Source organism: Peromyscus maniculatus, chromosome 8 (genome assembly GCF_049852395.1).
Source record: "Peromyscus maniculatus bairdii isolate BWxNUB_F1_BW_parent chromosome 8, HU_Pman_BW_mat_3.1, whole genome shotgun sequence".
Classification (NCBI taxonomy): Eukaryota; Metazoa; Chordata; class Mammalia; order Rodentia; family Cricetidae; genus Peromyscus; species Peromyscus maniculatus.
The window spans coordinates 75,943,873-75,970,956 of NC_134859.1; the positions used below are offsets into that span (position 1 = coordinate 75,943,873).

A 27,084-nucleotide genomic window follows, 5' to 3' on the forward strand; every position below is an offset into this window, starting at 1 on the left:
GGCTGGCGTCGAACTTGAGGCAATCCTCCTGCCTCAGCCTTCCAAGAGACGGAATTACAGGCATGAGCCATTGTGCTCTGCGTCCACAGTATTTTGTTCTGTTTTGCTTTGGTTTTAATGAGGATAAGAAGACCCATCTTGTTCTGGAGGGACGGTTGGGACGCCTAGAGAACGGATGAGTGTTCTCCAAAGCGGTGCTGCACTCCAGTAGGACATAGGCCCGGACTAGCGGGGGTAGGGATGCCCCAACTCCTGAGACAGTTCATCTGCAGAGTGGCCCTGAAACGGCACCGGGTGGTCTTGCTGAGCTCGCTCGAACCCGTGGTGGTGGTGGTGGGGGGGATCATTAGGACTCTGCGTGTGGCCCCACCTTCAGCTCCCAACACCAGCCCAGAGGCTTCTCGCCCGCGCCCCTCCCGGGACCCACGTGACTTCCTGAAAGCCCAGGGCGCCGCCCCTCCTGTCCAGTTTCATTTCCTTCGCTGCTTCCCCAGCACCGCGCGCGGTGGTGTCGCCTGCTGTCCCCGCGCGTCCCGTCGGGTGCCCCCAGGAGCGCGATGGCCGAGCTCTTTCCTCTGGCCGAGGAGCTGTCCTGCTCCATCTGCCTGGAGCCCTTCAAGGAACCCGTCACCACCCCATGCGGCCACAACTTCTGCAGGTCGTGCCTGGATGAGACGTGGGTCGTCCAGGGCCCGCCGTACCGGTGCCCGCAGTGCCGCACGGTGTACCAGGTGCGCCCGCAGCTGCACAAGAACACGGTGCTGTGCGCAGTGGTGGAGCAGTTCCTGCAAGCCGAGCAGGCACGGACGCCGGTGGACGACTGGATCCCCCCTGCCCGCTCCGCCACTTCCAGCTCAGCCACCCAGGTGGCCTGTGACCACTGCCTGAAGGAGGTCGCGGTGAAGACGTGCCTCGTGTGCATGGCCTCTTTCTGCCAGGAGCACCTGAGACCGCACTTCGACAGTCCAGCCTTTCAGGACCACTCCCTGCAGCCACCCGTCCGCGACCTGCTGCGCCGCAAATGCCCCCAGCACAACCGTCTTCGGGAATTGTTTTGCCCCGAGCACGGCGAGTGCATCTGCCATGTCTGCCTGGTAGAGCACAAGACCTGCTCCCCGACACCCCTAAGCCAGGCCAGCGTCGACCTGGAGGTAGGGAATGGCCAGTGACGGTGTAGAGGGCAACCCGGGCCAGTTGAATTGTGGAGAGGGTCCGCCCTGGGTATCTTAGTACAGTGAGTTGCCGGAGGAGATAGGTTTACTGGGCCACAGAGCCACCTCTTCACACGACCCATAAGCCCTAGGCTCCATAGGCCACCGTCTGTGAGTTGGGCAGTAGGGGGCCATCCCCACTGACCAAGCAAGGGTGGGGGACGGGGACACTAGATAGCCTCCCCCTTATCCATTGCCTGCTTTCCCCAATCCTCTCATGTCTATTTTACGGAGCAGACAATTGAAGGCACAGGTAAGGGTGCTGCCTGCCCTCAAGCCTGCAGACGTTTGCCCAGCGGTGTTTAGTAGTTTTGAATATTGATTGTGTACCCTGGGGGTGTTACCTCGCCTCTCCCTCCGGATCCTGGCTGCCAGTAATAACTGTGTTCCTTTAGTTCCTTCCGCAGTTCAGAAAAACAGGCCCAGAGAAGTTAGCTTAGCAACGCTAATGCAGTAATTGTTCCCAGCAGCTGGGAACCAAGCTGCTTTGACTCACAGTGCGAGGAGTTTCTTGTTCTACTCCCGTAGACCACACTGGTGTCCACATCTGTTGGGTCCAGAGCGTGGAGCGTTCTTGGAGGCTTGTAAGCAGAAGCCTGTGTTGATCCGGAGGGTTCTAATAGACGGGGAGGGTGGGCAGAGCCCCAAGGAATCTCCGCATGTGACCTTCAGGGAAAGGCAGTACTGTTGCACATGGTGTGGTTCATCTATTTATTTATTTGTTTGTTTGTTTATTTATTTATTTATTGAGGCAGGATCTCACCATGTAGTTAGTCCTGGGTGCCCTGGAACTCACGATGTAGACCAGGCTGGCTTCGAACTCACAGAAATCCCGCCTGCCCCAGGTTCCCAAATGCGGTGACTAAAGGCATGTTCCACCATGCCTGGCGAGTTAGTCCATCTTGCTGTGTGAAATTGAGCAGGGATTTAGCCTCTGGACCTGGGTCCACCTTAATAAAGACGGGGGTAGGGGAGTGGGGAGAGTGGAGGGAGGTGGAGGGAAGGGGGGTAGTCTTGAGGGCCTTCCAGGGTTGCGATGATTTGGGGGCCTTTAGTTTTATTGGCTCCTGTCTTCCCCCTGTGGACTCAGCAGACGCTGCCCCTCTTTCCCACATTTGTCAAAGTGTGATCTGATCTCATTTCACTGTCAAATGTCTGGGAAGTTGAGGCCCGTCCCAATGTTGTGAAAGGAATCGTAAGCCTGGGTGAGGTTGGCAGGCTTTGTGGTGGTGCCAGCTCTGCTCCCTCTTGCCACAGCCCTTCCCTGGCCTTGCCTGGCTCTCTGGGTCTTAGCCAGGTTCCTCAGGACGGTTTCCCCCTGAATCTTGGCAGTTGGACCTAAAGGTACATCTTTTGAGTTTACCCCCTGCGGGTATGGACACCTCCGATCCTTCCTGTTCTAGCCTGGGGTGTCTGCTGTGTCCCTCAGAGCTAGCTGTTCGGCTTAAGGCAAGTCCCTGCAGATCTCTGGGTAGGTTGGGCCTCCTGGGGAGCGCTTCGGAGGCAGGACCCAGTGTCAGAAGGCCTGGTCCTTAGGAGGTTCCTACCAGATCCGCTGCCAAGGTCTGGGCTGAAATCCCAACCCCTCTGGTAGCTTCCAGATGCACAATGATAAAATGGGGGACACGGTGGTGCTGGTCTCCGGTTATAGTGAACAGGGGTGAAGCTCACGGTGTGGTGGCTCATGCCTATAATTCCAGCACTTGGGAGGCTTAGGCAAGGAGAGCATCAGGAGTTCGAGGCCAGCCTGGGACCACATAGTCGCAGGTTAGTTCCGGGTTGAGACTCTGTCTCAAAACAACAACAAATGGCCATTGAGTTGGCTCAGCTAGTAAAGAAAGGCACTTGCCACCAAGGCTGTGACCTGAGTTTGGTCCCTGGGACCCATATGGTAGAAGGAGAGCCAGCTCCATCCAGCAAGTGGTCCTTTGACTTGCCATCCATATGCACGTGATCATGAATAAATGTAATAAAAATTAAGAAAAAAAAACCAATAAAACAAAGACGAGGCAGTCTATAAAAAGCAACTTCCTGCAAAGCCTCCATTTAGGTTACTACGATTTTTGTTATTGGGCCTGAGTAGATGAGGCACCCCGTGCTCTGGGGCCGCCCCAGACGGGACACACTATCCTTGCGGTCTCTGTCTCAGTCAAGAGGATTTCCCACTGATTCCTGCAGTAACCTGGCTTCCAGGAAGGGTGATTTTAGAAGTCCCTATTCTCCGAGGCAGGAGGGGCCTGCCTGGCCAGGCCTGAGCCTCAGCTCTCGTTCCACCTTTTTGCCTAGAGCTGGAGCCAGTGGCCATTCCTGCTGTCTTTTTAATCCTGATAGCTGGGTTCCCCTGCCAACCTTGTTGTGCCCGTGTCTTTTTCTTTTTCTTTTCTTTTCTTTTTTTTTTTTTTTTTGAGACAGGGTTTTTCTGTGTAGCTTTGGAGCCTGTCCTGGATCTCACTCTGTATCCCAGGCTGGCCTGGAACTCACAGAGATCCGCCTGGCTCTGCCTCCCGAGTGCTGGGATTTAAAGGCCCGGCCCTTGTCTTTTTCAACCTGGCTGCTGCTTTTGCTGTTTCAACGCCAACCCCAAACACGACTCAGTCTTGGGTATCTTGGCTGCTTGTTTTGGGGGTGCAGACTCAGGATTCCATTCTCTCCCATGTGGAGGATCCAGGTCCTTGGTCTGCAACAAGCTCCCCCAAACTTCGAAAGGTTCTTTATCCTTGGTCAGTGGACTATTATCGCCACCCAAGTCCTTCAGCTGCTTCTCTTTGGTTTGGAGTGGGGAGGCGTGGACTCCCATCCACAATGAGGGGACTGGTACCTGGTTTGATTAATAGTGGATCAACCTTTCCGCGTGGAGGGCTCACAGTGCGGTTCCGGAAGAAGTGAGCCAGTCGCTAGCTCCCGTGTGTTCTCAAGTCTCTTCTAGCTCCGGGAGGCAGGCTCTGCCTGGGTTTGCCCTTTAACCCAAATCCGTCTCCGTCACCGTTGAAGGCCTGGGGGAAGGGCTGTGTCACAGAGTTTGAGTCAAACATCACTGACCTGGGCCCTTCTGGCTAGAGTTTGCACAGCCTTGATCTCTGTATCCGGCCTTTACATGTGACAGTGGATGGTTGAAATCCAGCCTCCAGGAAAGTAGGAGAGAGGGCGACAGGGTGTTGGGCTAGTTGGTTAAGGGAAGAAAATGTTTTTTGTTTTTTCCCCTAGAAATTCCTAGCATACACAGTTTGGTCACTTGTCTATATAAGTTTAGTACCAGAACCTTGGCTGTGCCAATGACTAACAATGTGGTCTTGGGCGAGTCACCCGAGCCCTCTGTGCCTCGATGTCCCTTCTAGGCATTGCTCTTCGCTTTAAAAAGTTACTAGGTGTCAGGTGCTAGGAGAGTGCCCTCATCATGGCGGTGAGTGCTGCTTCTCAACGCTGTAGGCCACCATCCATCTTAGCAGGCACAGAGGAGACCGTTGCTCTGGAGGTGGCTAAGAGCCAGATGGTTTTGAATCAGCTTAGCTGTTTCAAGTCCCGGTTACCAGCTTATCCTGATTCCTAGCCTTTGGGTGGCCCCAGCCTGGGGTGGCCAAGTACAGTTTGATATTTGTCCCTGCCTTGCTGGAGCTGACAAAGCCTCGCCTAGCTTCCTTCCACAGTTCGAAGGCGCCTCTGGGGATGGCAGCCTTGAGTGTCGGGCTCCTTCGCTGGCCCCCTTCTCCTGGAAACTGCACTGCTTTGTTAGCTCTCCAGCGTCTTGTAGCGTATCTTTACTTTGATGTTTTGTCTGCTTTCGTGGGTGTTTGCTGGGGTAGGGCGAGTGACCTCACCGGCCATTACAGAAGCCGCTGTTCCAGATCGTTACGTCCCTGTGAGCTTGGCCTGTGAGCTTGGCCGCGAACTGTTCGCTTTGCTTGGATTTCATGCGCCGTAAAATGAGTAGTAGGAAAGAAATGTGTTAGAATAGAAGCCGACATTTAGCATGGCCTTAGGCAGATCCAGGCTGTGCTCAGAGCATGGACCGTGCATTGGTTAATCTTCCTGATAGCCCCTGGAGGTGGATACAGTGTTATCTGTTCACGGCCAAGGAAATAGGCGGAAGACACATAGTTGGGAACAGGGTTTCGAAAGGTCATTTTGGTTCCAAGTCTTAAATGTTTCTGTTTTGTCTGCCTAAGGGATAAAGGGGGGCATCAAACACAAGAATCCCAGGGTAGGCAGAAGTACCAGTGGGATGGATGGTGAGACTGGCCCCCAGTGGGGCGGGGGCTGGGAGGCTGGGTAAAGAGGGGATCTCTCACCCTGTGCATGTCCTCTACAGAGCAAACTGAGGCATAAGCTCACCATCATGTACAGTCACATCAGCGGGGCATCCAAAGCGCTGGAGGATGTGAGAGCCAAGCAGCAGAGTGTGCAGGTGAGTGACTCCCCCACTCCAGCCTGGAAACCCCCAAACACCATCATCCTTCAGGGAAGAGGGGCACAGTTAGGACCTGGATGTGACTGGGAGTGTAGCTCTGTCGGTAGAGGGCTTGTGTAGCTCCTTGTAGCCTTGGGTTTCATCCTAGTACCGTAGAAACTGGTGCAGTGGGATCAGAAGTTCAAGGTCATCTTTGGTTACATAGTGAGTTCCAGACCAGCCTGGGTCCATGAGACCCTGTCTTTTGTTTTGTTTTTGTATTTGAGATAGGGTCTTACTATGTAGTCCTGGCTGTCCTGGAACTCACTACGTGGACTAGTCTGGCCTCGAATTCACAGAGATCTGCCTGCCTTTGCCTCCTGAGTGCTGGAATTAGAGGCGTGCACCCCCATGCCCAGCATGAAACTCTGTCTTTTTTTTAAAAAAAAAAAAAAAAAAAAGAGCCCCGAGTGGTGGTGATGCATGCCTTTAAATGCCAGCAATCCCAGCACTGGGGAGGCAGAGGCCAGCGGATCTCTATGAGTTCAATGCCAGACTGGTGAGACTCAAGCTACAGAGTGAGTTCCAGGACAGCCAGGGCAATACAGAGAAACCCTGTCTCTGAAAAACCAACATGTCCGAGAAATAGCCTTTTACACACAAATTGAAAACTATCTGTAAGCCCAGCCTCGGGAGAATCATTAAAAATGAAGGGTAAGGGGCCGAGAACCATGGCTTAGTTCGTAAAGGTGATTGATGTGTAAGCCTGACACCCCAAGTTCAATCCCTGGAGTCCAAGCAAAGGCAGAAGGAGAGAGCCGACCCCACAGAGTTGACCTCTGACCTCCAAACCCATGCTGTGGTACACGCCTCCACCCCAATGGCAAACAAAAATTTAAGAATAAATAAATAGGCCAGGCATGGTGGTACACGCCTTTAATTCCAGGAACTCGGGAGCTGGAGACAGTTGGATCTCTGTGAGTTCTAGGCTAGCCAGGACTACGTAGTAAGACCTGATCTTAGAAGAAGAGAAGGGCCAGGTGGTAATGGCGGCACATAACTTTAATCCCAGCACTATTAACATGTCCGATAGGGTTTGGGATTTGTGTTGGGGTCTTCTGGCACTTACGACCAAGATGCTAAAATTCACGCCAAGCTGGGTCCTTACACTGGGTTACCTTTACCTGCTTGCCCTAGCCTTTGAAAAGGGGAACAAGATGGGAGATACCAGCCACAAGCAATTTCCATTTAAGCAATCAGTGTGGTGTTGCACATACCACTTCTAGCCTTGCCTTACTGGAAGGAATTTAGTCACCTAGCCACCCTGGCCAGGCCTCGCTGCAGGGTATTCTGGGAAATGTAGTCTGAGAAGCTGTATACCCACTTGACACCCTGGGGCGTTCTTTTCCTAAAGAGCAAAGGAGGAAATGAACACAGAAAGGTGTTGGTGTTCCCAAGAGGAAGTAGAGTGAAGGGTTGGAGAGAGTTGAGGGTCAGCGGGATGGCTGAGTGGGCAAAGGTGTTTGCTGCCCAGCCTGACAACCTGAGTGTGATCCCCAAGACTAGTGGAAGAGGAGAACCAACTCCTGAAAGTTGTCCTCTGACCTCCTGGGGTCCTGTGCACACAACAACAATAGTACTAATTAATAATAATAAATGTAACCGTTTTTAAAAAATTGAATTCCACTCTTTTGGTGCACAGTGTGTATTTTTGTTTGTCATGTTTGATTCTAAACTATTGATTATAAACTATTACCCAAGAAATTTGTTCAAAACTACGACTGTTGAAGCAACACTGTCTACCAGAAATGTCCTAGGCAACTCTGATTTTTTGTTTTGTTTTGTTTTGTTTTGTTTTGTTTTGTTTTGTTTTTGTGTGTGTGTGTGTTTTTTCCGAGACGGGGTTTCTCTGTATAGCCCTGGCTGTCCTAGAACTCATTCTGTAGACCATGTTGGCCTCAAACTCATAGAGATCTGCCTACTTCTGCCTCCCAAGTGCTGGGATTAAAGGCATGCGCCACCACCACCCGGTTGTATCAAGTCTTTGACATCCAGTGTGTACTCACAAGTTATGACACATCTCTTCTTGGACTGGGCACATTTCAAATGCTCAGAAGCCACATGTAACACTCAAAAGGAGACCTCTAGAAAATGAACTTCTTTAGGAATTTTTTTGAAATTGTTTCATGCCTTCTTTTACAAATTTACTAGGAGCTGCCTCTGCCTTAAGAAATTAATACCCCATGGTGGTGGTGCACACCTTTAATCCCAGCATTTGGGAGGCAGAGGCAGGTGGATCTCAGTTCGAGGCCAGCCTGGTCTACAGAGCGAGTTCCAGGACAGGCTCCAACGCTGCAAGAGAAACCTTGTCTCAAAAAACAACAACAGGGCTGGGCGGTGGTGGCGCACGCCTTTAATCCCAGCACTTGGGAGGCAGAGGCAGGCGGATCTCTGTGAGTTCGAGGCCAGCTTGGGCTACCAAGTGAGTTCCAGGAAAGGCGCAAAGCTACACAGAGAAACCCTGTCTCGAAAAACCAAAAAACAAAAACAAAAACAAACAAACAAAAAAAAACAACAACAACAAAACAAGCAAACAATCCCCCCTCCCCCTAATTAGTATCTCAGCCTGGCAGTAATGGTTGGTGCATGCCTTTGATCTCAGCACTTGGGAGGCAGATAGTCTTACTGCATTGCCCAGGCTAGCCACAGACACTTGGGCTCAAGCGACCCTCCTGCCTGGGTCTCCAGAGGAACTGGAATAATAAACATGTGCCCGTGTGACCAGCTCACTTACGTTGCTTGTGAACAGTTGTCTCCCCTCCTCCAGTTTGGAGACAAGGGTCACACGCAGCCCAAGCTGGCCTCAAGTATGCTATGTGGTCAAGGATAACCTTGAACTCCTGGTCCTCCTGTCGCAGCCTCCCAAAGGCTGGGATTACAGTTGTGAGTCACCATACCTGGCTCTGCTTGTTAACGTTCTTTTTGTTTTGTTTGTTTTCTGAGACTGGGTTTCTTGGTGTAGCCGTGGCCATCCTGGAACTCACTATGTAGACCAGGCTGGCCTCGAACTCAGAGATCTACCTGCCTCTGCCTTCGGAGTGCTGGGACTAAAGGTGTGCACTATTACTGCCCAGCACTTGTGAACATTCTTCTTCTTCTTCTTCTTTTTTTTGTTTTGTTTTTTTTGAGACAGGGGTGAACATTCTTTTATGTGCTTCTGGGGCAGGTGCTTAGAGTGTTTTCCTAGGAATTGGGGTTGCTGGGTCTTGGGGATGTGATCACCTCCACATGGACGGGACATTCCCAAATGGCTGCCCAGAGTGGTGCCATGAAGTGTCATACAGTTCCTGGTGCTCCCCTCTCACCGACACACGGGAGCGTGGCCTTAGCCTTTTCAGCACTCTGACAGGAGCCCCTTCATCTTGGCCTCGTAGGACGCTATGAACAGGAAGATGGAACAGCTGAGAGTAGAATATATGGAAATGAAAGCTGTCATTAATTCGGCGGAGACCAGCTCCACACGCAAGCTGAAGGAGGAGGAGAAGAGGGTCTTCGGAAAGCTGGAGACCATCTACCAGGTTCTTGTCAAGAAGAGGAATGAGATGCAGAAACTGAAGGCAGAGGTGGAACTCACCTTGGCCAAAGCGGACGAATTTGAGTTTCTGGAGGTGAGTCATGATGAGGCTGCTGCTGTGCGTGTTAGCATCCCAGGGTTGGTAGTAGCCTGGACCTCACGGAGTTAGGGCTGGATGTCCCAGAGACACGCTCTATTTCTATGCTCTGCAATAGCTCCCCTGAATTTCGGGGCTTTGGAGAACATCTGATTATTATCCTGTTGTTCCCTTGGCTCGGCATCTGGGTGTGGCTTCCTGGTTGTTGACGTGATATCAGCGGTCTAGCTGCAGGCTGGGCTGTAGTGATTTTGGACCGCAGGGTTGTTTTCCAAGTGCACTTGGCTACTGGCAGAATTTTAGTTCCTGGGGCGATAGACCAAGTGCACACTTTCTTGCTGGCTCTCGGCTGGGGCTTTTTTTCAACTTGGCAGCATGTGCATCCTCAAGCCAGCAGAAACATTCCTCCTTCTAGGAAGGCCCGCCTTCCTCTATTAAGGTCTTTTACCCGGTTAAGTATCCTGGCCCACCCAGGCTAATCGCCCTTTTGATTACTTGTTTCGACTGGTTGGATGTCTTCATTGTCTCTGTGGTGTATCTCCTCTGTGGTTCCTTGTAAGTCTGTTGGGCAGGAACATCCTTCTCCATCTGCCCCGTACTCGAGGAGATGGTTATGGAGGGTGTGTTTAAGAGGAGACTCTTGGGACCATCTTAGTACGTCACTCATTGTACAGGTGTCTACCTTCTCTTCCCATCCTCCCTCACGTGGTCCCCGAAAATCTCTTTCTGAAGTGCTATCTTCCTGCTCCATCAGGCACTGTGCTTCTTAGCGTGGTCCGTGAGTGAGGTCCACGCTGTCCAGACTTGGTCTTTGCAGTCACGCTCATCTTTGTTTGTGCCTGTGTTCTGACCACAGCAGGCGCCACACTCTTTTCATTTCCACTGAGTAAGCACATGATGTTGACCTCCTCTGCCCAGTGGATTATGCCCTTTTTCCAGGGCCACCCCTTGGGTCCCGCTGTTACATATTATTAGTGGTGCAGTTACCACCTGGGGGACCAGCCTCCAGCCAGCTTGGGGCTGGAAAGGAATCCACAGTGTCAGTGTAAGCTAAGACTTTTCTTCTATCCGAGGGGCTCAGGGAAAAAGGCACTCGCGCTCTCTTGATGATTTTCTTCATTTTTCTGTTCTCATGTTTTTCTACAGCTTCCATACCCCCAACAAAATCTTTCAGGCAATACAGGAGTCACAAAGGGGTTACATTCCATTTTTCAAGTGAATGATTCTAAGTAGAAACATGTTTTTCATTTCCCTTGTATGATTAAAAACAGGGTCATCTCAGTAACCCACATACTATATATCTAAGTGTATAAGTGACTTGTCACATACAGATTAATAGATCATGAGTAAGCAAGGAACTTTTTTTTTCTCAACCAACTTTTTTGTTGACAGGCTGCAAATTGTAGTGACAAAGAAAGAATCAATCACTTAATTATCTATCTTGAAAGGTAATCTTAAGAGGAATTTTAAAGGAATCATAAACCTAAACTTTTATACATAAAAAACAAGTCAGTTAGCTGAAATTTGAATCTTCAGGGTACATACCCATTCATCAGTAGTTTCTTATATCAGAAAATTGAGGTCAGGGGGCTGGAGAGATGGCTCAGAGGTTAAGAACATTGACTGTTCTTCCAGAGGTCCTGAGTTCAATTCCCAGCACCCATATGGTAGCTCACAACCATTTGTAATGAGATCTGGCTCCCTCTTCTGGCCTGCAGTGATACATGCAAACAGAACACTGTATACATAATAAATAAATAAATCTTTAAAAAAAAAAAAAGAAAGAAAATTGAGGTCAGGCATGGATACAAGGAATCAGTCATTGCCTTTGATCATCAACCAGACTTAGCAACAGTCAGGCTGCTTTGTATTTTCAACTCTAGCTTAATGAATCAGACAGCTCAGCTATGTGTCCTTGTGAACTTTGGATTGTTTTCTGGGGTTATTTATCTTAAAACTATTAGCAAAGCATCTGGTCTCATCTGAAGTTATTTTGAAGCTTTGTTTTAGCTAATGATGCACACTGAAACCTGTAACTGGGTCTTTTCAGCATTAAGAGAGTTTGAGCCAAACTAGCTCCTGGGAGACTTGATTGTGCTCCTTACTCACTAACCTGAGCTATGATCTATAGCAGCTTCTTAGGTGGCTCATTGGCCTTAGCTGTGAAACACTTCCTTGTATTTATTTTTATTCATCAAAACTCTGTATAAGCTATCATTATTATTATTATTATTATCATCAATTAGACAGCACAATCAAGGGAGGAATCATCTTCATGACAATCCACAGATAAAAATGCCCAGTAAATTTCCATGAGACAAACACATTACATCACAGGTAGTGGGGATCTCCCCACACCCACGCACACCATGCTGATGGCAGCAGCAAACATGTGAAGGCACAGAAGAAGCAAAAGATATTCCGGGGTCTGTGGTCCGGTGGCCTTGCCCAAATGATTCACCCATCAGAGAGTTTCCTCCTGGTGGCTGAGACCCCTTGACCTTCAGTTGCCACCTGCTGCTCCTCTGTGTCACACTCCACCGCCACCCCAGCACCAATGATGCCATTTCCAGATGTGTTTCTTTTTGTGCATCCTTTGGCAGTCTGCCACATGTCACTCTCCCTTCTCCCTCACCTTTCGGGTGCAGGACCCAGATCTCTGTGGTCTACCTGGTGTGGTCCCCCAAGGACCCAGATTCTCTGCTCAGAACAGGAGCGATGGAGCTTCCTCTGTGTGTGATGCCTACTGGTACCCTGGTGGAGGTTTGATGCTGCCCCTGGAAGCTCATTCCTGTGCTCAAGAACTGCTGAGTTCTCTGGGAAAGGATTCGAAGTCCTTGTCTGAGTCCCCTTCAGTCTGGAGAACTCAAGTTAGTGAAATAGCTTTCCAACTTCAGTGACACCCCCATCCCGACCCCCATCCCATAGAAGATGTCCTTGAATGCCATGAGACATTCCTGCCCATTATCAGACCTTCGGTCAGGGCTTCATTGGGGTGGAGGGTCTTGTATCTCTTGGGAGGAGGAGGGGAGCTCCAGAGATGGGCCATTGTGTCTGTGCCAATCACTTGCTATGTCTAGACCTCTTTCCGGATTTGTAAGACAAGTGACCTCTGAGGTCCTTCCAGCTCCAGTTCTTTTTTTTTTTAATTTAGTTTTTTTGTTTTTGTTTTTTTTCGAGACAGGGTTTCTCTGTGTAGCAAAGTTTCTCTATGTAGCTTTTGGAGTCTATCCTGGAACTCGTTCTGTAGACCAAGCTGACCTCGAACTCACAGAGATCCACCTGCCTCTGGCTCCCTAGTGCTGGGATTAAAGGCCCTGGCTAATTTAATTTAACTTATAATGTATGAGTGCTCTGTCTACATGTGTACCTGTGTGCCAGAAGAGGGCATCAGATCCCATTATAGATGGTTGTGAGCCACCATGTGGTTGTTGGGAATTGAACTCAGGACTTCTGGAAGATCAGCCAGTGCTCTTCACAGGCTGAGCCATCTCTCCAGCCCCCAACTCCAGTTCTTAAAGAAGCGCTTCAATCACTGGTGACCTTGGGCTTGTGATCAAAGCAGGCACCTTCATGGGTGATATAGGAAACGTCTTGTGGGGTTGATAAGGATAGAGCCCAGGCCATGGTTTCCCTCAAATTGCCTATACTTAACATCTTGGCTTTCTTCCAGAAAGCTGCAAAATTGCAAGGGACGTCAACGAAACCAGTCTATATCCCCAAGGTAGACGCAGACCACGAGTTGATCAAGGGGGTCTACCAGAGCGCGCTGGACCTCAAGGGTGAGCTGAAGCGCTCCCTCAAGCAGCTACAGAAGAAGGTTGAGGAGTCCCCTGGCTCAGGTAACAGCAGTGACCCCACGCTGATGGTTCCTTTGGTGCCTTAGGGTGTGATCCGGAACGTTGGGACTTAAATTTCAGGGGTTTGGAAACCACGTTCTCCACTGGCTGTGGCTCTGCTTTGTCAGGAGGTAACAGCTACCCTTCCAAAAAGAGGTGTGAGGCTCAGTGTTCTGATGGCCTCTGGAGGCTGGCTTAGACGGGTTTGGGGTGACTCTGGATTGCCAGTGTGTTTGGTGGACCAATGGCTGGTTCCACACCTCTCCTTTTTCTTTCTTTCCTCCACGTCTCAGCCACCATCATGCTTCACTGCTTTACATACACCCCCCCCCCCACACTGCCACCACTCAATTCTGGGGCCTGGTCCCAGTGTATGCCGGGCAAGCACTCCACCACAGACCTGTATACCCAACCCTTGGTATTTTGAAACGAGGTCTCTCTGTGTAGCCCAGGCCATCCGCCACCTCCCAAGTCCTGGGATGACGGGTGTGTACTGCCACACCTGGCCATCCAATTTTCTTTCTCTTCTGCCTCTGCCCGCTGAGCCCGGTGCAGACACCACCTGCCTGCTGTCTGACCCCATCGCTTGTGCTCCATGACCATGCTAGCTAGCTTCCTCCAAGGTCCGGCTGCATCTGCTGCTGTATCCAGGAAGGATTTTCCAAGCTGTAGATATCATCTTGTTTTCGTCCTAACCCTTGGGGCTTTCCATTGTCCTAAGGTGACAGACCAGATCCTTGACTTTGGCCGACAAGCCACATTAGATACTGTCCCCCAACCCCTCACGCATGTCTCTACAGTCAATCTCTCAGGGCCATGCTTCCTGCCACAGGACCTTTGTACACATCCTCCCAACACACGTGGCTTGGAGCATCACCATTCTTCACCAGCTGATTCTTTTCCACTGTTTTATTGTACAATTGGGTTTGGCTGTCCTGCCAGCTGAACCTGCCTTCATGTACTAGGCAAGTGCTCTACCACACGACCCTTTTGAACATTTTCATTTTGAGGCAGGATCGTTTTTTGAAACTTGAGCGAACAGCTCAAGTCGCAGTCTGTCATGGCAGGATGTAGCACGAATCCTAATTGTTCTTAATAAAAAACCCGGAGCCAGATATCGGGGTAAATGCTGAAAGATCAGGGAGACAAAGGAACAAGCCGCAGCCGGGTCTCACCTCACCAACTCCTCAGCTGAAAAGGACTGAGCTCCTTTCTCCTCGTGCCTTATATTCCTTTCTCTGCTCAGCCATATCATTTCCTGTCTCAACCTCCCAAGTGCTGGGATTAAAGGTGTGTGCCACCACTGCCTGGCCTCTGTGGCTACCTAGTGGCTGGCTTTGCCCTCTGATCTTCAGTCAAGTTTTATTTGTGTTAGAGCATATATAAAATATCACATTTCCCCTTTTTGTCTAGAATAAAAAAGATTATAACTAATATAAGAAAAACTATATACAATATATGTAGGCAATAGTTACATCAATAATGTCTAGTTCATTAACACTTGACAAATTCAGAGAAAATACTCCATTATTTATTCTATTTTGGTGAATCCAAAGTGTTGTACCTAATTCATTTCCTTTCCTAACTTGTATTACCAACTGAAAACTATCTTCTGATGTCTCTAACTTATTCACTTCATATCTCTTTAGTGAGTTTCTTCTCTGGCCTCTATGGCTAACTAGTGGCTGGCTCTGCCCTCTGATCTTTGGGCAAGCCTTATTTGTTAGAGCATGCACAGAATACCACCACAGCAGGAAGTCAGGGTCACAGAGCTTGCGGCAGCTGGTCACGTGACACCTTCCGTCAGAAGCGCAATGAATGTATGCACATCGGTGCTCACCTTGATTTCTCCATGTTATGCAGTCCAGCACCCCAGTCAGGGAGTAGGTACACCCGACTGTGTGTGTCTTCCCACCTGAGTTCATGTGATCTTGATAATCCTCCACAGGCATGCGCAGAGGGCCATCTCCCAGGTGATTCTAGACTCTGTCAAGCTGACAGTTTAACCTGGACCGTCACATTGGGCTTCCTTCTCACTGTGTGAAAATCATTGAACCTCCTTTACATTTTATCTGCCAGATTCCCATACCAACATTCTCACTCCTTTAAAAAGAAAACATGTTTATTTATTTTGTATGTGTACATAGGTATATTTTGTATGTGCATGTATGTGAACATGCGCACCATGGCACAGGTTTTGAGGTCCGAGGACAACACGTAGTTTTCTCTTTCCACTGTGTGGGTCCTGAGGATTGAACTCAGGTTTGGTGGCAAGCTCCTTTACCCACAGAGCCATCTTGCCAGCCCCATTTCCACTCCTTAGACTAGGATCCTTTTCCTTTGGGATTTTTTACAAAGGTGCCATGTTATTGTTCCTTGAGACTCCCATCCATCTCCCTCATGAGGCGGTGACTTCTGTGGAGGCTAGGACTGTGGCGGTCTGTTGTCAAAAGCTGTCCCACAGTACTGAGGAGAGAGCCTGACCCATTAGTAAAAGCCCTGTTGAGTAATGTAGGTGATGGCCTTAAACCTCAGTGTGGCCAACCCAGTGCCCTTGTGGAAGGGCTTTTGAAACGGGTGAGGATGAGGTACCTCGTGGAAGGTTCTGGAAGCACTCCCATGGGGTAAATCTGTGAGTGACTAGCCTGCCGAGTGAGGGAAGAAAGAACCAGTGGACAAGAGATTGGCCTGGTCTCCACTCCACCCCAGACACCTTGACCTCCTTCGGGGGTTCCATCAACCATCATCAAGTTGGCGTTCTCCTTCAGGGATGGCGAAAGAAACCAAGTCTCAGAGAAGTCCCAGAGCTGGGTGGGTGCTAAGGAGGACACTTCACCCCAGCTGCCTTTTTTAAGCAGAGAAGAGAAGGAGCAAACAAATTGGTCCTCCTAACATTTTATTTCTGCCTCCACCTGGCTCTGCCTCTCGAGTGCTGGGATTAAAGGCGTGCGCCACCACCGCCCGGCTATTTCTGCCTCTTGTAAACGAGTGGCTGGTCAGTGGGAGGGCCATCGGTGTGGGTGTTCGGCCCACAACCTTGACAAACCTAGCTCTTGGAGTGGGTGGGGAGGAGCTCCCTACAGCCAGTCCATCCCTTTTCTCTGGTGCAGATGACCTGGGAGATCTGGGTACAGAGTCCACACCCAAGGCCACACGCCCTGCGAAGAAGACCCCACGTGAGTAGTCTCCTCTAACCTCTCTGGTGTGGCTGTGGTTGATGGGTGCTTGGCTGAGACCATCCCAAGTGTTTTACCGGGGTGTCAACTGGAGAAACATTCTGCAACAGGCCCCATATGACAAGTGTGGGGGGCCAGACAGGTTCTCCGCTGGGGCAGGAGAGGTGACTTTTCCACCCACACTGGCTGCGTGGGATAGCACAGTCACCAAAGCTGTCATGTGTTGGAGGGACATTTGATACTCCAGACCCCGCCACTAAGTGTGCTCTCTACCCAGCTGGCTTTAATGCACACTGTGGTTACGGTATTTCTCTCTCTCTCTCTCTCTCTCTCTCTCTCTCTCTCTCTCTCAACTTTCCCGTCTTTAGTGTGCATGTCTGTGTGTTTATGTTTGTGTGGAGGACTGTGGACGTGTGGTGCACGTGTAGAAGTCAGAATTCAACCTTGGATGCCAGTCATTACCCTTCCACCTTGTTTGAGGCAGGGTCTCTTGTTTGCCATGGCATAAGCCAGGCTCACTGCTCTGAGAGCTTCCGGGAGTCTCCTGTGTCCGTGTGCCATCTTGCCGTAAGAGTTCTGGGATTTCAGATGCGTTCTGCCCCATCTGGCATTACCTGGGCTCTGAAGATCGGAACTCGGGTCCCTCACGCTTGCATGGCCGGTGCTCTCTGCCCACTGAGCCGTCTCCCCAGCCTCGTGTGTCTCACTGTTTTCCCCTGTTGACCTCTCCCACTGAGCCATAGAAAATGGTTTCCTGGGGCTGGCGAGATGGCTCAGAGGTTAAGAGCACTGGCTGCTTGTGAGAACTCTTTATAGCTCTTAAACGAACAAGCTGTGACTATTTCCCCGAGGTCAGAATGAAAAGGCATCAAGGTGCCCCGCTGTTAGTGGGGTGCGGGGGTGGGGTGGGGTGGGTGGGGGTGGTGGTGGTGGGGTGGGGTGGGTGGGGGGTGGTGGTGGTGGGGTGGGGTGTGTGTGTGTGTGTGAGAGGACTCTGGGCGCGCCTTACTGCTGGTGACTGTTTGTTGCTGGTTTCTAGTGTGTGAGAGTGGTCTTCAGCAAACCACTGATGGGCATCGGTCTCCCTGTGGACTAGAACACCTGGCCACAGAGTGTGCGCTTGGAAGAGCCCTTGGGAAGGCAGGATGTTTTTAAAGCACGAGTGTAACACTTAACCAAGACTTTTTTCCCCTGACTTCCTCTTTCTTGCTTGTTTTTTTTTTTTTTTCCTTTTTGTAGCATTCTGATCTACCTGTAGCAAAATGCACAGACCCTAAATGTACAGTTAAATACATTTTTGACAAATGGGTCCCATCTTACCATTATCCAAATCAGTGTAAACCCTTCCTAGAAAATTCCTTCCTATTTGCTAATAGTCTGTACCCCCATGACCCTGGTGGGGGTTCCTGTCCTTGTAGATGTGTGTTGCCAGCTCCCCCCTTAGGTTTCCAGTTAAGCCAGCCTTCCTTCGTTTGCACGAGTCAAATGCATTCTGATGACTGTTCCTATGATCTTTTGGGTATAGCAATGTGCCTTAAACTTTGTTAATCCTCAAATCTTTTCTTTTTTAGAGGAAAAGAAGACCAAGAAAGCCTGTAAGTTGTGCATTTGTGTATCTTTGTTTTCATGACTTGTTTGAGTCTGGAGCTAAGGTTGAGAACAACAGTTGACCTGCTTTAATTAGGGCTCTCTCCAATGGACCCATTCTGACACATGTGTGCTGTGAAGGCAGGCAGGTCTGAGCAGGGAGAGGGGGCCCATCGTAAATGAGTAAGACAGATAAAGGGCCTTATCTGGACTCCCTGTGTGGCCTTGGCTGGTCAGATATGTTTGTGGAAGTCATCGTCATAGAAGGGAAGAGAGGTCATCTAGTCCTCTGTGTCATCCTGCTGTTTCATGTTGTCTTTCCCTCACCTCTCAGCTGCTGCTACTGGCCCCAGCCAAAGCTCTTCCCCATCCAACAAGTTTCCCACCTTTGGAGCTCCTGGAGAGTCAATGGACTTTAAAACAACTGTCCCTGAGGGTGAGTTGTTGTGGCCAAGGGAAGTATCTACCATTTGTCCTGAGTTTGTCTAAATACCACTCCCTGTTTCTCTTTTAGCCACACCCAAAACCAACACCCCACAGCCAAACTCTGCTGCGCTCAAAAATAAGATCCTAGAAAACTTCTTAGCCAAGTCCAGAGATGAGCTTCTGGAGTGTAAGTAGCTTGGCTATGTGGATGGAAGAGTGGGTGGGTGGATACATGCATCAATGGGTAGGTGAATGGGTAGCCAGGTAGATGGTTAGGTGGGTGGATGAATAGACAGATGAATGGGTGGGTGGTCGATGGACCAGTGAGTGGGTAGTTGCATGAGTTGATAGATGATGTGTGTGTATTTGAGTGGGTGTTTGGAGAGATGAATGGTTAGTTGGATGGATGGATGGGTGGGTGGGTAGATGGATAGGTGTATGTGAATGAGTAGATGGATGGATAGGTGTGTATGAGTGGGTAGATGGATAGATAGGTGTATATGAGTGGGTAGATGGATAGATGGATGGTTAGATGAGTGGGTGGGTGAGTGAATGGATGATGTGTGAATAGATAGATGGATGGGTAGTTGAATAGGTAGATGGATAAAATAAATATATAGATAGGGAAAGTTTTAAAATTGAAAGTACCTTAGGCCTCTTGTCATTGATTCCCTGGGGGATGTTTTCTCAGATTTCGTTAAAGTTGTCTTCGACTACAATACTGCCCACAACAAAGTGGTCCTTTCAGACAACTACACCACTGCTTCTGTGGCTGATGGGCTCCAGCACTACCGGACGCATCCCCAGAGGTTCACCTACTGCTCTCAGGTTCTGGGGCTGCATTGCTATAAGAAAGGCATTCACTACTGGGAGGTGGAGCTGCAGAAGAACAACTTCTGCGGCGTAGGCATCTGCTATGGCAGCATGGAGCGGCAGGGCCCTGACAGTCGCCTGGGCCGGAACGCCAACTCATGGTGTGTGGAATGGTTTAACAACAAGATCTCTGCCTGGCACAACAACGTGGAGAAAACTCTGCCCCCCACCAAGACCACGCGGGTCGGTGTACTTCTCAACTGTGACCACGGCTTCGTCATTTTCTTTGCTGTCACAGAAAAGGTCTATCTGATGTACAAGTTCAAGGTGGACTTTACTGAAGCCCTGTACCCAGCCTTCTGGGTGTTCTCTGCGGGTACCACGCTTTCCATCTGCTCCTCCAAGTAGGCAGGCCACTGGGCCAGCCTCGGACACTTGGACTTGCTGGGGAACATCCAAGACTGGTAAAAACGCTGTAAGGGGGGGGATTCTACTTGGAGAACTTCTGAGTCCCCAACACATGAGATTGGGAGGGGAGCTGAGGAAGAGGCAGAGAGAATGAAAAGGGGAGATTTGGCTCAGAAAGGGGTGGGGTGACTGTCTTGTGGGTGGGGAAGCCTGTCTACCTCCTGGTGCCCTGAGGGCAGGATGAGCGCCTCCCAGTGTTCTGGGAAATCTCAGGCTGCTAGCCACTCGGCCAAGCTTCAGAGAGTAAAATCATTAGTGCCTCTGTTGCCTTAGAGAAAATCTGTAGCCATGTTTTTTCTCAGGTGATGGATGTCTACTCTGGGGTAGCCTTCAGACCTTTGGGTTTTGATTATGCTCTAGATTAAAAAAAAAAAAGGCCAGGTGTAGTGGTACACGCCTTTAATCCCAGCACTTGGGAGGCAGAGGCAGGCAGATCTTTATGAATTCAAGGCCAACCTGGTCTACATAGTGAGTTTCAGGATAGCCAAAGCTATGTAGTGCGACCCTGTCTCAAAAAACAATAACAACAACAAATCCAGTTTTTGAGTTCAGTATATATATTCTCTCTCTGGCGCTAGGTATTGAATCCTAGGCCCTTTCTGTGCTCTACTGCAGAGCTTCCTCCCTGTTCTGAATTTCCACATAACCCTTCCTCCCAGGAACCTTGTGTAGATAAGGCTTCAAACTCTGATCTGAATCAGCCGGTGTCCATTTTTGTCAAGGTAACCCTGATCCAGGTGAGATGGAGCCTCTCCCTCTCCAAGGGGAGATCTCAGTAGGGACATGTTGACCATGGCCATGGAGTTGGAGGCCTTTCTTCCCATAGCCTGTGCTGGGAGTGGGGTAGGGAAGCAGAACCTTGGCTGGCTTAATGGGAGCCTGGTGGCTCTGCTCTTACTAATGTCTTGCCTTGACATTAGTAAGTCAGCAGTAATGTTCCCCCTCTTCTGGATTGTAGATACTGGGCTGTGGCTATAAAGGCCACCATTTGCCTTCCATGGCTACCACAGTTAAGTGGCCGGCCAGACCACATTCCCATTCCCTACCGTCATGTGGATGGGCTGTGTGTGGTTGCCGCAGGAGCCATGCTAGATCACCCGCTGAGATGACGACCTGTTGCCTGAGAGACCTGTGGGAGAAAGCCGTATTCCTGGTTTTCCCTAGCCACAGACTGCGGGCCCAGTGATGAGTTCGAGACCCATCACCTAACCTGGTCCTTTCTGCTGTCTTCCTCATTTGAGCCAATTGCTGATGCTCATGTAGAACGAACTGTAGGTTAGGAGGACTTTTAAAGATAAGAAGAAAAAAAACAAGGAAGGTCCAGCCAGTGGCTGTTTTTTCTGCAGTCTTTCATGCAGTGAAAATAGCCCAGGCCACTAAAGGGCAGGAATGGATGACTGGGATCTCCCCGCCCTCCTTCTGTACTGATTGATGTCAAATTCAGAAGATGTGAGGATTTGGCCTCAGGATGACAGGAGTCCAGCTCTCTTTCCTAAGTGGGGAGCTCCCTCCTGTAAGCTTTCCTATGAAGAAAGGTCACCATAGGGAAGGTAGGGCCCTTAGACCTTTCCCATGGATGGATATCCGAGAGCATAACTCATCTCAGATCTTGTAATGGAATTCCAGGACTCTTAGCATTGGCATTCCTGACAGATGTGTGATCTGTGTCCTCTCCCAGAAGAATGATCTGTTCCCTGGGAGCATCTTTGCAGGGAACATGTCCCTGTAGATGATATGTGGGCTTTGAAAGGTTTTTTTTTTTCCTTTGCTGCACAAATTCTTGGCGATTCTTCTCTGAATTTGAAGATGCCCAAAAGCATCTTCGCTGAAATTCTGAAACAAAGCCTTGTTTGGAACCAAGTTAGACTTGGGAGACATACAGGTCTAGAGAAGTAGAGTGCCGAGGGTTAACTGAGGGGTCCCGCTTGGGCTCTTCTGCAGATAGGAGACTGACAGCCAGGACTTCCTGTGCAGCTCAGGCTGGGAAGGCATGTGTCTCTCTGTTTATGAAAGAGCCAAGCAGACGACCAAAGCCCAGAGGTGTTTGGAGTTGTAAGTGGAGGAGGAGTGTATCCTTGCTCTCTGATACCTTTCTGTTTGCAAAGGTAAGACCTTACCTTAACCAGAAGCGTTTCTGGAATCCGGTACCAGAGGGTCCAAGAATGGACAGAACCTGTGTATCCATCTCACTTCTTCTTTTGCACCATCAGGCAGGTGGGAAGATGGAGGATGGCTCTGTTCACCCCTCTTGTCATTCCAGGGTGGAAGAGATGCCTAACACGGGTGACAGGAAAACCCTGGGGCCCTGGGGACATACAGAAATTTCCAGAAACGTTGATGTAAAATCCTATCCTAGACCCAGGTGCTGGGCACTGTCTCAGTCACTCTGGCGTGATAAGCTGAAGGTCAAGTCTTTGTATTATTCGAGACTGGCTGGCTAATCTTTTTAATTACTTGGAGATTGATTTTCAGTCTATCACTAATATCGATATGTTATCTTTTACACCATTTACCTCCCTCTCGATTTTAATCGATTACTAATGTTTTAGCTAATGACTTCTTGGACTTTTTAGAGGTGATTCATTATCAAGATAATCATCATAAACAGGGCAAGGCTGGCTGTTGTACCTTACTTTGAATACAGGGAAGCAGAATTCAGTATGCCCTCTGGATTGAGGTGTGGGTGGAAGATGTCACTCAAGCTGAAATCCACTGATGAGGTACCCACCCCTTGAAAGCTACTGCTCAGGACCTCTGGGTGCTCAGGTTCCACTCCAGACTTACGATCCCTTGAAGTCTACCATAGTGTAGTGACTATTTCAGGGAACTTTGGGTAAAAAATGCTCAGAGAGAGGATGTGTGGACTTAGCTTCAAGGTAGTGCCAGGGCAGAACATTGATGAAAAGTAAGTTCCACTTGAGGATTGAGTAACCAGCAAGCAGAGGTGGGAACCCGGGGCTCATTTTCTTATTCTCCCTACCATTGCATAGGCTTGAACATTTCTATCATGAAAAGTTAAAAAGTGAAATGGAAAAATGGCCCAGACCAGAGATGGGCCCTGTTCATGATCTTTTCTACAAAGGAATAGGTGTCTCAGGAAACGTAGATACTTTGTTAGCTATTGAAGGATTTGGCTGGCCTTTGTTCCTGGTTTGGGGATGTGGAGGGTTGTTAAGTCCTTGGAATTTCCTGAGAGGATGGAGTGTCATTGTTATTTGTCTGCCTTGTGGGTCAGAGTGGAATTTTTGTCAAGAGAGGAGATGACCCAGGATGGCAGCTGGCCACTCTAAAGCCCAGCTTGATAATTGATCGGAGGGTTGGGGCATTGAGCTCCAAGGACCCCTGTAAAGAAGAAGAGAGAACTGGGGTTTGAGGTCAGTCCGAGACCTCTGGGAATCCTGCCAGTAAACGATGGTTCAGTTCCAGCCCCGGTAGAGACCTGATGCAACTTCTCTACAGATGAACACATACGTGCCTGTGCTTCAGGCTGATGCACTCTTGTCCTGGACAGTGAAGGACAAGGAAGCTCTGTGCTTCAGACCCTTCCAGACCTTGCCCTGTGTGTGTTTCTATGTGACTGTTTCTGATTTTTTTTCATTTCAATAAAGTTCAAATCATAAATACAGTACTGTCCTGCCTTCTGTGAATTCTAGCAAATGACCAAGCTGTAGGCAGGTCACAGCCACTCCCAGGATTTACAGTTAGTCAACAATGTGTGGAACCTGAGGCACCAAAGTGATGCTGGTGTCTGAGGCCACGCAAGGGGGCTCGGGAGAACTGTGTCTCTTAACTTGGGGTACCACATCTACCTCTTGGTGGCTGGCGCGGCCCCTGTGTGCAGTAGAGCAGTCACTATTGGAGCAGAGGTGATGGGACCGGCAAGCTTTGAGCAAGTCTCACTGGGCAGGCAGCCTGCCACACAAAACTACAAACTACCTCATCTTAAATTTGTTTCATCACTTAGCCTGGGATGTCAGTTACAGGCTCTTCGGAGACGCCACTTCGTCTGTCCCAGAACACTGACATTTCAGATAAAAGTCAGAGCGGCAATTCAGTCGAAGCAAGCCTTGTGTGTGAGTGTGGGAATGTGCCGTGTGAGTGCAGGTGCCCCTTAAAGCCCAGAAGAGAGCTGGGGTGATTGTGAGCCCCACCACCCAGGTGCTGGGAAGAGGAGGAGGAGGAGGAAGCTTAAGTGCTGAGCTAGTTCCCCAGCCCCAAAGTTGAGGCTCTGTTTGCAACAGAATTTCATTGAACCCAGGCTTAATTCCCGTGAAGCTGAGAGTGACCTTAAATTCCTGATCCCCCGGCTTCCACCTCCCAAATGTGGGGAACAATTTTAAAGTTGTCTGTGGAGTAGCCTCCGGCTGCGATTGTGTGATGGTGAAAATAAATGTGTGTTAAAATGAAGGTTGAAGTCAGCTTTACTCCATCTGGGAACAGAAGAAGGTGAGTGAGAAGGCTTGCAGCTGGGCATGAGACAGCCAAGCTGATCTGATAAAGAGGAAGGACAGGATTTGGGGGAAAAACAACAAGGCCGGTCTTGGCAGGCCCCAGCTGCCTGGGGAAGCCCCACAACATGCACAAGGCACTTTGACCTTTCGTGTATTCTTCTGAGAGATGGAATTGCAACAGACAGAACTGTGCATAAGAACACCTTCGAGGAAAGCCTCCACCTATTCCAGGAAGACCATTCCAGAGAGAAGAGAGATTAGAGAAAACTAAGGAAAACTTACAGCTACCTCTTGGGACCTATGTCCCCTGGTGGTCGGAATGGCCCATGGTAGTTAAGCATCCTTGCGGCCACAGACAGGTTGTTCCTGCTATACTAGGGACTCAGCTTTGTTAGATCATTTACATTTGTGGTTCTGATACCCATTCCCTTCTGTAAAGATCATGGGAAGAAATACCCTTGAGGCCGGGCGGCGGTGGCGCACGCCTTTAATCCCAGCACTCGGGAGGCAGAGGCAGGCGGATCTCTGTGAGTTCGAGGCCAGCCTGGGCTACCAAGTGAGATCCAGGAAAGGCGCAAAGCTACACAAGAGAAACCCTGTCTCGGAAAACCAAAAAAAAAAAAAAAAAAAAAAAAAAGAAATACCCTTGAAAGGGAGACCTGGTTCACCATAATTTCATACAGAAAAAGGGCCACCCACTTCATGAATATTCAAAAACAACTTCTTTAAAGGGCTGGCAGAATGCCGGGCGGTGGTGGCGCATGCCTTTAATCCCAGCACTCGAGAGGCAGAGGCAGGTGGATCTCTCTGAGTTCGAGGCCAGCCTGGGCTACCAAGTGAGTTCCAGGAAAGGCGCAAAGCTACACAGAGAAACCCTGTCTCGAAAAACCAAAAAAAAAAAAAAAAAAAAAAGGGCTGGCAGAATGGCTCAGAGGATAAAGGTGTGCTTTCAAGCCTAAATGGCCTGAGTCCAATCCCTGGAACCCATGAGGCAGAAGGAGAGAACTGTCTCCTGCACGTTTGTGCTCTGACCTTTTACATGTGCAAGCATGTACAAACTGAATAAATAAATGTCACTGATGTCTTTAAAATCCTCAACACTAAGCAGACTAAGCTGCTTCTCTGTCTTTGGGCAGCTCACTCCAGTCTGTCCTTAAAGTATTCACTTAGCTTAGCTTTGCTTGTTCTGTACACAGATTGAAAGAGTTTGCAGAAAACCAGAGTTCAATTCCAGCACTAACAGGGCCTCACAAACACCAATATCTCCAGTTTCAGGGATCCAAGGGTGTCCTGGCCCCCATGGGCCTGTGTAAACACATGGTGCACATACATACACTCAAGTGACCACAAACACACACACACACACACACACTCTAATAAAAAAAAACTTTTTAAAAACAAATAAGTCTTAAGAAGAAAAAAAACTTTTAAGCACAGGCATTAGTAGGGAGAAGGGTGCCTGGAAAAGAACAGGACACACCCAAGACATGGGTGTGAGCTTCTCAGAAGAGCTCTGGGCTTATGTGTCAACAATAGTCAAGTGCATGTTTTTGGTGGCTTCAGAAGCTAGCTTGTTTAAAGTGTTTCTAAGGAACCTATTATTTGTTAGAGCATAGGGTAATCCTGAAGTGCGCTGGGCAGGATTATATCAGAGATAAGACAAAACAGTAAGTCACAGCAAGAAAAGAATCCTTACTATGAGTGTCACAAGGGATTGTAAATGAAGCTTATAATCTTGTTTATGAGAATCTAAGGAAGTTACAGGGCAACTTTTTAGATCAAAACATGCTGGGGTCAGGTGGTGGTGGCACTTGCCTTTAATCTAACACTTGGGAGGCCAAGGAAGGCAGATCTCTATGAGTTCAATGCCAGCCTGGTTTAAAGAGCAGATTTCAGAACAGCCAGGACTACACAGAGAAACCCTGTCTCGAAAAAAACATTAAAAAAGAAAAAAATGTGTTGGGAGGGCCAGTGAAATGGACCAGTAGGTAAAGGTGCTTGCTGCAAGATTGCCAACCTCATTTGGGTCCCTGGGTCCCACATGGCTGGAGGAAACTGACTTTTGTAGTTGGAAGTTTTCCTTTGTTCTGCCTGGTCCCACAACCACTCGGTCCCAAGTAAATACACAGAGGCTTATATTAATTACAAACCGTATGGCCTATGGCTCAGGCTTCTTGCTAGCTAGCTTTTACAACTTAACTCAACCCATTCCTATTAACCTATGTTTTGCCATGTGGCTTCATGGCATCTGTTCTCTCACATCTTGCTGCTCTTCTTGGAGGCTCTCAGCAGCTGCCTGATTCCACTCTTCCTCATCTCTATCGTCAGTTTGAATGTACCACCTAACCTTATTTTGCCTCACCATTGGCCAAACAGCTTTATTTATCAACCAATGAGAGCAACACATATTCACAGTGTACAGAAAGATATCACACAGCACTTTTCTGTCTAATCAAAACAGAAGATTTTTAACTTTAACATAGTAAAATTATATGTAATAAAACAGTTATCAAGCAATAATTACATTTACAATATCTAGTCTATTTGTATTTAGTAAAATTAAATTATAACTATCTAGTCTTCAACTCCATCAAAGACACCAGAAGGATATATTACCTAAGTAAACAGGAAGTACATTGTAAGCAACTTTCAAAATTCTAGAAATGACAGAGACAACTGACTGCCTGGACAGTCACCCAAAGTTCCTCTGCAATGTTAGGGCATCCATCTTCAGCCTATAGGACTAGAGTCTCTGGCAGACTTTTTAGTAAAGCAAGAAATTTGAAGGACTGTCTCACCTATTGGCAAAGTTCATGAGTCAATTTCCTTTTTGTCCTGCAGAATGTCTGGCAGTATCTTCTGTGAAGCAGAAGGACCATCTCTCCTTGTGTTGGCAAAGTTTAGTGGTCAATTTCCTCTGGGTCATGTATGTCTGGTTTCTTGCCCAAATGGCCAGTTTTGCCAAGAAGAAGAGAACCTCCAAATGGAGAGTCTTTGATGCCCATTGGTGTTGCCAGGAACAGACGTGTCTCATTGTCCAGAAAAGTCTTAAGTTTTT

The 27,084-nt window shown here is 49.0% G+C and overlaps 1 protein-coding gene across 1 annotated transcript; it reads left to right on the plus strand.

Annotated features, from left to right (window-relative positions):
* The first annotated feature begins 462 nt into the window (after positions 1-462).
* Trim25 (tripartite motif containing 25) lies at positions 463-23,200 on the plus strand. The gene is made up of 9 exons (XM_006972022.4): positions 463-1,151; positions 5,518-5,613; positions 9,030-9,263; positions 12,940-13,108; positions 16,216-16,281; positions 17,853-17,876; positions 18,203-18,304; positions 18,383-18,481; positions 18,986-23,200. Exons 1-9 carry the CDS (start codon positions 558-560, stop codon positions 19,513-19,515), a joined length of 1,914 nt encoding a protein of 637 aa, XP_006972084.1. The 5' UTR covers positions 463-557; the 3' UTR covers positions 19,516-23,200.
* The last annotated feature ends 3,884 nt before the right edge of the window (positions 23,201-27,084 follow it).

Coding starts and splice junctions, on each gene's coding strand:
- Trim25 (XM_006972022.4), top strand. CDS start 558: ATGGCCGAGCTCTTTCCTCTGGCCGAGGAGCTGTCCTGCTCCATCTGC. Junction 1,152..5,517: donor AGGCCAGCGTCGACCTGGAG/GTAGGGAATGGC, acceptor TGTCCTCTACAG/AGCAAACTGAGGCATAAGCT. Junction 17,877..18,202: donor AAAGAAGACCAAGAAAGCCT/GTAAGTTGTGCA, acceptor CTCACCTCTCAG/CTGCTGCTACTGGCCCCAGC.